At 38.1% G+C, this 13,595-nt stretch overlaps 1 protein-coding gene across 3 annotated transcripts in view; it reads right to left on the reverse strand.

Moving 5' to 3' along the window:
* aclyb (ATP citrate lyase b) overlaps nt 1-12,354 on the reverse strand; it is a 58,336-nt gene extending 45,982 nt beyond the window's left edge. For all 3 annotated transcript variants that reach the window (XM_079851885.1, XM_079851886.1, XM_079851884.1), the window contains exons 1-3: nt 12,258-12,354; nt 7,789-7,965; nt 7,586-7,708 (exon numbers count right to left, since the gene is read on the reverse strand). In XM_079851885.1, coding sequence (XP_079708011.1) covers nt 7,586-7,708; nt 7,789-7,947 — 282 coding nt within the window. In that variant the 5' untranslated portion in view covers nt 7,948-7,965; nt 12,258-12,354. The remainder of the gene's footprint in view (nt 1-7,585; nt 7,709-7,788; nt 7,966-12,257) is intronic.
* Nucleotides 12,355-13,595: the final 1,241 nt, after the last annotated feature.

Here is a 13,595-nt window from a genome sequence, read left to right on the forward strand (position 1 = left end):
TTTGAACATTTAAAGCCTATTAAAATGTTAAAATCAATAGCTTTCAATTATACTGTGATGTGAATGGCTAAAGAAAGAAAATCCATGCAATAGAGACATCAGTATTGGTATCAGTGATCCTGGCCTTCATTCATAGTGCTTAGTAAAAAGATGCCATTTAACAAATATTTAAAATATACTGTCTTCATGTTGTTTCTACATTATTTTAGAGATTAAATGTGAAAGTATTACAACATAAAAATATATCAAAAACTTTAATGTTACGTGCGCTTAATCACGATTAATTACAGAAAAGTGTGCGATTAATTAGTTAATTTTTTTTATTGAATGAGAGCACTAAATATAATATAATATAATATAATATAATATAATATAATATAATATAATATAATATAATATAATATAATATAATATGAAAAAAATGAAACAGTTACACTGAGATGGTTTGGGACAACCATAATGTGTTTTTGCATGGTCAATTATTGACAGACAGCATAAAACCATCAAAATTAAATGTTTACTTGTTGCTCATGAATTCCCCTTTGTGAGATAAATTATTAACCAGGTTTTATAATATAATATAATATAATATAAAACAAACTGAAAGATTTAAACTGAGATGTATAAGCTATATATATATATTTTTTATTTTTTTTTTTATTTTTTTTTAAAGTGAACATTTTTTTATAGTTATCAAAACATTCTTGAACCCAAACACCCCATCCCCCACCCACCCCACACACAAAATCTATTTAAACTGAGGTATGTAACAGACGTATTTTGAGTCTGCACAGTGCACTCTACACCTGTGGTGGGTGTGTAATTGTAAATGTCTCAGAGTTTTGTTACCGTTCTGTGTTCATCATCCATTATTTCCATCATTTAATCAAGTCGCTCTCCTTTAAAACATAATGACGTTTTATTTCATCTCTTTGCGCTTGCGTTGGCTCTTGTGTTGAGCTACTTGGTCTGCCACCATTAAAATATCCCTACAGCGACTGATTTGCGCACATCATTCTCTTTCTATGAAACCTGTAAATTAGGGGTGAAACGGTTCAAATTGCTCATGGTTCAGTTTGTATCACAGTTTTAGGTTCACAGTTTCGGTATGGTTCGGTAATCGGTATGTGTTATGTTCAGGGAAAAAAAGGACTACTTTCAAATAAAAATAAAGAAAATACAAACAAGTAATCTAACTGCAAGCAACAGCACAAATAAATACAATAGCAAAGATACTAATAAAATAAACAGTGCTTTTCAGGTTTTTCAGGTAGGTCTTTAGTTTTCAGGAACAGAAATTAAATAAAGTAATCAAATGTAAAATAACATTGCACAATTGACTGTATAAATTAAAGATTAATCCTTATTAAAGTTACAAAAGCTATTCAATCAAGAGCAGTGAGTGATTTCCTTGTCTTTTTTTGTTATATTAACATTAAAAACACAGAGAGCAGAAATATTAGGCTGCTGTCCCTTTAAGACATAATGCACGGATACCAAATACTGATACTTATCCGTTGTCTTCCTCGACTGTATAAGTTCACTTAAGGCATAACAGACTATGTCTGCTAGGATACTCATCAAGACGGACATGTTGACATTTTTTGTGTGAATTTGTCCAATCAAGCGCAAGACTTGAAAGAGAACTCAATATTTGCACGCTGTTTGAGACGTGTGCACTCTTTGAATGAGTGCGCGCACACACACACACACACACACACACACACACACACACACACACACACACACACACACACACACACACACACACACACACACACACACACACACACACACACACACATTCTCACAGCATGCACAAGTTATCTTATGTGTCTTGCTATTGAATGTTTAAATTGGCAATGTTTAAATGAGTTTAGTTTAAACACAGATAGCAACGTGTGCTATTTTGGTCTCGCCTGTGCTTGTGCGTTATCAGCACCTGTCAATGACTGGTCATGTTCGAGCAAACGGCACTCGGATTGAACAAAGTTTACAAAGAGTGACTGTCCACGTTTTTTGATTATAGCTGTTGTAATGTATTATTGGGGAGCCAGCATGTGCATCAATCGACAGAAACATACATTAGAGGAACTGACTGTTTTACACATTGTTATTTTCAACAAACCATATTATAGATGCGTCATCAGTCCCGAACCGTGGGTGGAGAACGATATGGTTAGATTTTTTACCGAGAACCGTTACACCCCTACTGTAAACATACTTGGTTACTAATGTAACCTCGGATCCCTGAGATAACGGGAACGAGTATTGCGTCGCTAGAAGCAATGGGAAAACTCCTTTTTCTTTAATTACTGAAGCCTTATTGAATCACGCAGTGAAACTGCACGAGCCAATGGTTGTGCCACGGAATTGCACGAATCAATAGCTGCACAGCAGAGCTGCACAAACCTATGGCGCTAAAGGGCTCTGAAATGGGCGGGGCTGGCCTCCATAGAAGCGGGCATTCCGCTGTAGGATCTCAGATCAATTCAACTGAAGAGACAAACGCAGAGTCGTGCAGCATAACAGCACTGCCAGCTACGCAATACTCGCTACCGTTATCCTAGGGAACCGAGGTTATATTAGTAACTGAGTACTTTCCCAATCGATATAGATCACTCTTATTGGGAACTCAGTCCAATCGCGCCGTGCTATGACAGTGGAACGACAATCGTTCTATGGCCTTGGCCTAAGACACTTGAGAATAAGGGCCCTAAGGGGAAACCAGGCTAAGGTAGTGCGAGGCCCGAGACTAAAAGACTCTGACCATTATATCGGAGCCATAAGGAAGGGTTCTAGTGGGTTGAGCTCGCATAGAGGTCAAAGCCCATTTAAACAATGGACACTCCGCTGAACCAAGCTGAACCAAGAGGGCTTTTACTCTGATGGGGCACTGAAGGACCATCGAAGCATAAGCTAGGGCAATCGCGTCCACTATCCAGTGGGATAGTCTTTGCTCTGTGACCGGATGCCTTTTGGTGCGTCCTCTAAACCACATGAAGAGCTGCTCTGACTGCCTGAACTGGGCTCGATATATACTCTTAAGGCCCGGACAGGGCAGAGTAAGTGCAACTCTAGTTTATCCTCTGAGGCAGGAAGAGCAGAAAGAGTAATGACCTGTGAATGGAGTAGAGAGCACCTTAGCTACATAGCAGTGTTTTGGTTTAATGACGACTTTACAGTCGTTAGGCCCAAACTCCAGGCAAGAAGCCCTCACAGAGACCGCTTGTAAGTCACCCACTCGTTTGACCAATGCTAGGGCTAGCAGAAGGGTGGTCTTTAGCAAAAGGGGCCACAGCTTGGCCAACTGGAGCGGCTCGAAGGGAGTAGACAGTAACCGTAGACAGGTCCCATGTTGCAACAGTGAGGGGACGAGGTGGGTTCAGCCTTCTTGCCCCCTTCAGAAAAACGAACAACCAGGATGTTCCAGCCTAAAGACTGGCCGGCCACAGGAGTGTGGTATACTGCTATGGCCGCCAAATAGACTTTGCTCGTGGAAGGGGTGTGCCCCTTGTCCAGCAGCTCCTGAAGGAACGGCAGTACCAGTGAAACCTCACAGGACGTCGGGTCTTCACTCCGGACTGCGCACCAGTTGGAAAAGACAGACCATTTAAGGGAGTAGAGGCATCTAGTGGACAGGGCTCTAGCCTCAGAAATAGTGTTTAGGACTCTCGCGGGGAGTTTCATAGGCTGCCGCTGAGGGGCCAGACATGAAGTGCCCACAACTCGGGTTGGGGGTGCCAGATTTTTCCCTTCACCTAGGAATGGAGGTCCTTCCTCAGGGGAATTGGTCACGGGGCTGCTGTGAGCAGCGGCATCAACTCTGGGAGCCATGACTGGTTCCTCCAAAAAGGGGCCACCAGAAGGACTGTGCGTCTGTCCTCGCTGATCCGTCTCGATGACCTGAGGGAGCTGCGTGAAAGTATACTGGTAAGCCAACCCCTCGAACGCAATTCTCAAAAACGGTCTGTAATGGGGGCTATCTGGATGTGAAAGTAAGCATCTTAGAAATAACAATCTTGTGTTCACTGGAACCTTTCCAGATGTATCAGTGCTTGAAACCATAATCAGCAATGCACCGATTTGCTGACATCATGACGTAATTGTATCATCAAAAATGTTTTATAAGACCTTTATAAGTTCAAGGTTGTTGCATGATTCCTAGTTTTTAGTTTTTTTATCTAAAATTTTTCATCAGGCTTTTTTTTCAATGTCATAAGTTTTATGTAAGAAGCAATTAATTTAATTTTACCTGCAAAGCAGCTTTATAAAATGCGGCATGGATTAAAAATATATAAATGTCACCCAGAAAAAGTATTCTGTATTTTGTAGATATAGTTTAGTGTAATAAGTAGGGGTGTCAGAATGCACGTGAATATCACAATATTATGTTTGGTGATGCTGTATTTTTTCTCAAAAACACTGTATTTGATATTTACTTCAGCTCAGTGTATAGATAGATAGATAGATAGATAGATAGACAGATAGATAGATAGATAGATAGATAGATAGATAGATACATACATACATACATACAGTGGGGAGAACAAGTATTTGATACACTGCTGATTTTGCAGGTTTTCCTACTTACAAAGCATGTAGAGGTCTGTAATTTTTATCATAGGTACACTTCAAATGTGAGAGATGGAATCTAAAACAAAAATCCAGAAAATCACATTGTATGATTTTTAAATCATTAATTAGCATTTTATTGCATAACATAAGTATTTGATCACCTACCAACCAGTAAGAATTCTGGCTCTCACAGACCTGTTAGTTTTTCTTTAAGAAGCCCTCCTGTTCTCAACTCATTACCTATATTAACTGCACCTGTTTGAACTCGTTATCTGTATAAAAGACACCTGTCCACACACTCAATCAAACAGACTCCAACCTCTCCACAATGGCCAACACCAGAGAGCTGTGTAAGGACATCAGGGATAAAATTGTAGACCTGCACAAGGCTGGGATGGGCTACAGGACAATAGGCAAGCAGCTTGGTGAGAAGGCAACAACTGTTGGCGCAATTATTAGAAAATGGAAGAAGTTCAAGATGACGGTCAATGTCCCTCTGTCTGGGGCACCATGCAAGATCTCACCTCCTGGGGCATCAATGATCATGAGGAAGGTGAGGGATCAGCCCAGAACTACACGGCAGGACCTGGTCAATGACCTGAAGAGAGCTGGGCCCACAGTCTCAAAGAAAACCATTAGTAACACACTACGCCGTCATGGATTAAAGCTACACTGTAACTTTTTTAGTTGATTCTTAGCAAAAAACACTTAGTTCTTTCAAAAATATATGTGCTCATTAATGTATATTTACTTCTTTCAAGTAATAAAGTATTCTCTTAAGTTTATAATCTGCCATTGAAAGTACATACGGGTGAGGGGTTCGAATGCCGGTCGCCATGTTGCCCCTCCATCTTGAAACTACATTAGCCAAAGAGGGACATACCTGTAAATTCAAGCTTCGCCTTTTGCGTTTTTCACTCAGTGACACCGTGAAGAATGCGAGGGGGAGATTACTCGCGAGCTCGCGAGTGCCGGCAGATTTGAAAGATAGTGGTGTGTGTGTGTGTGTGTGCGTACTCACATTTGAAAGAGAGAATTAAAACGTCAACGCGACAGACAAATCAGCAAGACCATAGTCAATATTGGAGTAACTTTTCCCAGATGGAAAGAGCTCATGAGGAGAAAAGATTTTAAAACGGACGCCGAGGTTGCCTGCTTTCTTCTCGACAGGTAATTCAGCCTGTTGTAATTCATTTGTGTAAATTCGAAGTTTTATAGTTGCTTGTCTAACCATAGCATGGTTGTGCATAACGCCAGATCGACCTCTAGTATAACTTCATCCTCGCGTCAATGGTGAAAAAGTATTGTTTACCTTGTAACATAAATCTGTGCTGCGACGGATCACAGGTGATGAATAGTTTTAAAGGCGCAATTTTTTAAGCTATATAAAAAAAAGGACACTGTAAATTTTTGTTATTTTTAATTGCTTTTACTTTGTACACATTGTAACGTTAGCCTAATCTGATTATGCTGGGATAGCCGATTCCAAGGGTGACGTGTACCTCCTGACATCTGTCCTGTAGTTTTATTCATTTTAGACGTATTGTTTATTATTGTCATGGACGAAGTCGATAACTGGAAGCCATGTTAATCTTGGAATAATACGGCCACCGTAGGAGTTAAAACGCCCTCGAAATTGAGAGGAACAGAAACTAATATTCACTGGGTAGTCATATACAATTTCACCGCTAGATGGGGGTAAAAATCACACAGTGTAGCTTTAAAATCCTGCAACGCACGCAAGTTCCCCCTGCTCAAGCCAGCGCATGTCCAGGCCCACCTGAAGTTTGCCAATGACCATCTGGATGATCCAGAGGAGGAATGGGAGAAGGTCATGTGGTCTGATGAGACAAAAATAGAGCTTTTTGGTCTAAACTCCACTCGCTGTGTTTGGAGGAAGAAGAAGGATGAGTACAACCCCAAGAACACCATCCCAACCGTGAAGCATGGAGGTGGAAACATCATTCTTTGGGGATGCTTTTCTGCAAAGGGGAAAGGACGACTGCACCGTATTGAGGGGAGGATGGATGGGGACATGTATCGCGAGATCTTGGCCAACAATCTCCTTCCCTCAGTAAGAGCATTGAAGATGGGTCGTGGCTGGGTCTTCCAGCATGACAGCGACCTGAAACACACAGCCAGGGCAACTAAGGAGTGGCTCTGTAAGAAGCATCTCAAGGTCCTGGAGTGGCCTAGCCAGTCTTCAGACCTGAACCCAATAGAAAATCTTTGTAGCGAGCTGAAAGTCCGTATTGCCCAGCGACAGCCCTGAAACCTGAAGGATCTGGAGAAGGTCTGTATGGAGGAGTGGGCCAAAATCCCTGCTGCAGTGTGTGCAAACCTGGTCAAGAACTACAGGAAACATATGATCTCTGTATTTGCAAACAAAGGTTTCTGTACCAAATATTAAGTTCTGCTTTTCTGATGTATCAAATACTTATGTTATGCAATAAAATGCAAATTAATTACTTAAAAATCATAAAATGTGATTTTCTGGATTTTTGTTTTAGATTCCGTCACTCACAGTTGAAGAGTAACTATGATAAAAATGACAGACTTCTACATGCTTTGTAAGTGGGAAAACCTGCAAAATCGGCAATGTATCAAATATTTGTTCTCCCCACTGTAGATAGATAGATAGATAGATAGATATAGATCTATAGATATATAGATAGATGATATATATAGATTGCACAAAAATGTGTGATTTAAATGCAAATGTATAGTTTTTTGCTCAGGTTTTATGCATATGGTGGTGTATTCTTTATGACAGTTTTTTTTATTAGATCTTCTAGAAGAAATATCACAATCAATCGCCTTTCTTGCAATTGCAATAAATCTCAATATGTCATATAGTAACCCCTGTATTGTGATACGTATCATATCACCAGATTCTTGGTGACACACAGCCCTAGTAATAGGTATAGTGAAATTACAACAATAATAAACTTGAGTGAAAAGCAGTTCCTCCATTTGGATACAAATACAAACATTTTAAAAGGCCTACTGTGATTTCTGTCATCATATGTGATTTCAGCCATTCCTGGACACCCTCGAGGTTCAGGTCAACTGCCACCAATCCCAGCTTCCCCCTGCGTTTGATCAGCTGATCTGGTTTCACAACCAGCCTCTGCACAGAGGGACATAACAAATATATTACACTGAAAACGCTACAATATTACGGAACCGAAAACCAAGACATATACTCACTTCTGTTAGCAGCCATGGGTGGTCTTGTGCAAGGCGGTCCCAGACGGTGTCTGCAGTGAAGGTGGCGCAGCGGAAACGATTTTGCACAGCTGCCATGGTGCAGATGTATTTGTACAGGAACTCTTTTCCCGTCTGCTCAGAAATGGCCTTAGCAGACATCACGGCCGAGTACACTGACTTCAGAAAGACAGAAAAAATATCAGGGCTTTAACAAACTCAAGCTTAAACTTGAGTAAATCCACTCCTTTTAATTAGGATTGCACTGCCAAAAATGGCACATTTGATGTGGTTTTGTTAACTAAACATTTTTGTGAAGTCCACAATACTGTTGAGTATGCAATCTGTCTAATGCATCTTAAGCACTCAGACACACTCATTTATCTCTGTATCAGAATACTTGACTCGGAGTCAACTAGCTTGGAGAGAAAATAAAAATTTAAAAAAGAGTGTATCTTTATTATTTATTATCTAAATCATAAACAAATTACAAGTATATATAGATACAACAGAACAAAAGATACAAATTAAATAAGCATGCTTTATGTTTTTCAGGTAAATCTAACTGTACTCAGGTACAGATATTGAATAATTAAATGTAAAATTACACTGCATAGTCTTCACTGTATTAAATATAATTAATTAATACAATTTATCTTTGTTAAAACTACAAAAGTGATTTTCTCTTTCTCTTTAGTTGTTTGATTAACATTGGTGACACAAACAGCTGCGGTTTTAATGGGCTGCAGTCACTTTAAGACGAATGCACGGACCCAATATAATCATAATATGCATCCATTTTCTTGTTTACAACACATAACCGGCTGTGTTTGTTTACAAGGATACTCGCCGAGACGGGCATTCTGACTTTGACTTTTGCGTGCAAATGATAAACTTTCACTCTATGATGTTTAAACTTTGTAATTAATCCGCGAATCACGTGTTCCGAACCGGAACCGATCAACTACGATCACTATACTTGACATTGCACATCCTGCGATGTGACTATCGTGGATGCACACAATGCAATATCGATGCTAAAACTATACATCGTGCAGCCCTAGTGTCGGAGCTGAAGGCCTCATGGGCAGTGTTCTAACGTGTTGCGCGGTTGCACTTTGGCCAACCCGAATTCTTTTCCCAATCCTGCCTCACTCTCTCTCCCACTCCTAGCTATACTATCTAAAGCAGTGTTTCTCAATTGAACTCGCTACAAAAATTACCAAATGTTTTACTGATGCAAGACTTTTATTTTGAAAGTGTGAAAGCTGTTGACTCTTCTGTCAGATGCAATTTATGTAGAGTGCCTGAGAAAAACATGTTGTCCTGATTCAGTATCTGCTGCCAGGCTATACAATATATCAGGATCATTATTCTAATGTTATTTTTGTAACTTGTTATGAAATAAAAAGTCTCTCACCTCAGAAAAAAAAAACTTTCCTGTCCTGTCAGACACTACACTGTGTTCACGGTGTGCATTCTTCAATTGGCGCAAGCTGTATATCACTTCACTATATATTAAAAGCTAATGAAATTACGGGCATACAGCATCGTACTTATGTTGACAGTTAGTAAGTCATGGAATTACCAAAAAGTACCAATAAATTACATAACTGGTTCATTGTGTGTTAGCTGGGAAGGATTTGCATGCATTTATGATGTTCATTCTATTCATCAGGAACAGTGTCTATGTTTTTAATTAATAGATCATGTTAGTATTGTGTATTAACCATGGTAAATGTAGTTTCCGTAACCTCAACCCAAAATACCACTTTATTTTCATTTTGTGCTATTTTTGATGACTGTGGTGGCTCATTCCAACTTACTAACTTTATTGTAAAAAAAACTAGTTTGGGACTGCTATGTAATAGCCTTACTTTATACAGTTTTTTTCATCAATGTTAGTAATATTCTTTATGTGTACGTTAAGTGGGACGGTACTTGTGTGTGTCAAGTGTCAACCATTTTTGAGAGACTAAATTTGCTCGGTTCAAATTTCTAAAAATCTGGGTCGTGACCTAATGACCATGGGAAAATGTGGGTCCCATGGCCAAACCAGTTGAGAACCACTGATCGAAAATAAAATGCCAAAAATAAAATCTAAAATAAATAAATAAATAAATAAAGCTACTTAGCCAGCGACCACATTCATGCTTATATGCTTATATAGTGATATAATCTCTTTGAAACTGAAGAGACATTGTGGCTTAAAGACATGATGTCAAGTCCCCATGAAATGCCACAATACAATATGATTTGTGATGCAATACATGGGGCTGCACAGTTTTGGGGGAAAACAATTTAATTGTTTTTTTTTTTTCTGATAAAAGTTCAGATTGCGAGTTAAAATGTAATAAAAAAAATTTTTTTAAATAAAAACATGTCAGGTTTGCTGTACTTGTTTGTAGGGCTGCACAATTTGGCCAAAATTTTATTAATAATAATAATAATAATAATAATAACTGTGCAACTCTAGAGGAGACAAAACATCTGATTTGGGGACAATGGTATAGAAGTGGAATACATTCTTTTATTTTCAATTATAAGGCTGGGATCATTTTGGAAATATCTACAGATAGAAATGTTTTTGGAGGCATCAGTTTGTTTTGGGCAGGAAAAGAGTGTTTTTAGAAGAGTTATGACAACTACCAAGGCCTTTTAAGAAGGTACCTAAGATGTGTAAGGATTGATATTCGCTCTGCATTGAGGGCGGCGTCGGGATGTTCTCTAACAGTGCTGAGAGCGGCGTTTAGATGAATATGTTAATATGTGGTCACAAACTTCTTTTTACCCCCAAGCGAAAAACGAATAAGAACTTAGCCGTGAGTATATCAGGGCCTTTAGTGTAAATGTAAGTATAAATGTTAAATTATTTAAAATATTACTTTTATAAAAATAAAATTAGAGGTCAACCGATATGGATTTTTTTTGGATAGCCGATGCCAATATCTAGCAGTGTGGACGTCTGGCCCATGGCAGATACAGTACAAAGCTGATATAGGCCTATATGATATTGCAATATTTAATATTAAAGATAATAAATAACACATGCATAATTTCAGAAATTAAATTATTTATTTATTTTATATAATATTTAATAAAATAATCCTTCGCATGGACAGGCCATCACACACACAGAGTGCATGTTATCAGTTTATCATTAAATATTCAAAGACTTATTAAAAATGTGTATTTGCTAAATGCCGATGATATGGAAAAGTATTACAGCACTTTACTTTCAATTATTTGACAGAACTGTTGCACAAAGAAAGTAAACTAATGAAGATGGAGAAAAGGCGATGCTGTGCATCTGCACTCAGGCACTAGGTTCTCCAACACTGTAAAAATAAAAGTCCCGCTTCTGCTAATGAGCCAAACAGAAAAGCTCATCTGCCAATGCCAATAATTATAAAATACAAAATGTTGTCAGATAATATCGGCCTTGGTGATATATCGGTTCACAACTAATTAAAACTGTATGTTATAAATTAATTAATCACACAGTTATAGAGTGGGTTCACAGGTACTTTTTATCTTTGGTGCAAGGCTCTAATTCTATGTTTTATTTTAGAAGCACTTGTGCTCCTGATTTAAAAAATTGGGAGCACAGTGAAAAATTTAGAACCACATTCTGATTAATGACAGACATTAAATTTTCCATTACGGGGCGATACTTGCCACCTTAAACTGATTTTTCAAGGACATCTTTTACCAATCTTTATAAATGTATGCATCATCTTTTATGTGAAATTCTTACATTTAAATGTAGCCTATAAGTGTTTAAAAAATAATAATTTAAACTGATATTCCATAAAATACAAGTAGCCTATTTTCCATTCTGAACAGAGCAACATCAAGAATATAAAGTATTGCCCCTCAAGGCCCTGCTTTGAGGCAGTGAATACCATAACCCATGAACATGGTAGGCAACAGTACCAAGGTATGTGAGTGCTAAAGAATTAAAGAGTGATATCTGTAATATAGCATTTAAAAATATAGCCTTTACACTGTATACTGTATGCACTTATTGGGAAATGTTTGATAAACACATTATGTAGGCTAAAGCCCAAAATAAACCTGTTTAGGGTAGGCTACTTCCTGAATCTGATCTTTTATATTCTCAGCCCTGCCATAAGTTTGGTGCTTGTTTGTGGTGATCATGGGTCAGAATTAAGGCAAAACACTTACAATTTCAGCTGTATTCTGGAATAAAAGATTATATATATATATATATATATATATATATATATATATATATATATATATATATACACACACACACATACTTCTCCTAATGGACACAGAATGGCCCGTCACACATTCAAAATTAGGAAACCTAACTGCGAGCCACGGGACAAACACTCCCATTATATTCAATGACGCGGTCTACATTGTAGACACGCGTCGAATATAGAGTTTGTCGCGCTTCCAGGAACAACATATAAGCCCGGCCAAATAAAGACAAATCTTACCGGGCAAAAAGTCTGACGCTCTTGAAGTTCGCAACTGTCAAACGCGATTACAGTCCTGCTGCTGGATGGTGATGTGTTCTTCTTCTTCTGTAGTTTCCTGGCGGGTTACGAACCATCGTAAAAGATGCATACTGCCACCTACATTGGGGCGTGTCAAATCATGGCTATTTGATACTTATAGGCTATCCTAAGACCAGTTTCATGTAAAAGTGTTCTTCTAAGTGTTCTAACTTTAATTGATTTTAGAATATGTTATTGTGGTATTCTCTACCTTTATCTGTAGGCTATCCATTCCCAAGTCTTTTGCCAGTGTTTTTCTATGTTGCTTTTAATGAATGATTTAGGCAGGGGAATCGTTTTGTCAATTCGTTTCTGATGAAAATGCTGTTCTAATGCTGTTTTTGCTAATTTGTGAGTTATTTAATTTCATTAGATAATTCAAAGAGTTGATCATTTAGCCTATTTTGTCTAAATTTAGAACTGAAATAAATTTCTATAAAAGTCATCTCTACCCAGACAGCAACATGGTGTCGGCCCAGATCCGGGCCACATCTGGCACATGTGGATTCAACGCGTACCAGATGTGGGCCGGATCTGGGACAAAACTTTGTTGCTGTCTAGGTAGTTGAATTAATTAATTATGTATTTATAGTGTATTTCATATGTACTACACCCAAAGTGCTTTACAATGTCAGGTCTCTCTCCTCAACCACCAGCAGTGTGCAGCATCCACTTGAATGATGTGACGGCAGCCGGCGCCAGTGCGCTCACCACACACCAGCTGGAGAGGAGAGAGTGATCAAGCCAATCACTTTTTTAGTAAATTTTTACAATTTGTTTTCCATGTATATTTTTCTTTCAACTTTAATCCCAAATATTTAAATTCTTTCTATATTTTCATTAGCATTGACAATCTCATTTCATAACTTGATTTTGCTTATTTTCAATAGTCCAGACATTCTACTAACTAAGAAGGCCTAAGTTTGCAACATGTCAACTAACTCTCATTAATTAGCAACTACATGGCAAAGTTACAGTCAGTAAAATTGGGGAGCATCAAAATCAAGTGTTAGCAGATATTAAGCAGAAAGTCTTCTAATGCTATAATGACTGGTAGCTGACATGTAGTTGCAAAGTTAGTAGAATGTCTAAAGTAGCATTATTTTCTTTTTAGTAAATATCATATAACATGATTTTGTTTGTGATATTTTAAAACCCCATTCATAAGACCAATTTTCAGCATTTTAGCTTGCTGAATTTTGTTATAAATATGCTTAATAAACTCCATCATCAGCATACAGGGCTGACTGAATTGCAGTCATCTCGGTAACAGTGAGA

This window comes from Squalius cephalus (genome assembly GCF_949319135.1).
Source record: "Squalius cephalus genome assembly, chromosome: 19".
Lineage (NCBI taxonomy): Eukaryota > Metazoa > Chordata > Actinopteri > Cypriniformes > Leuciscidae > Squalius > Squalius cephalus.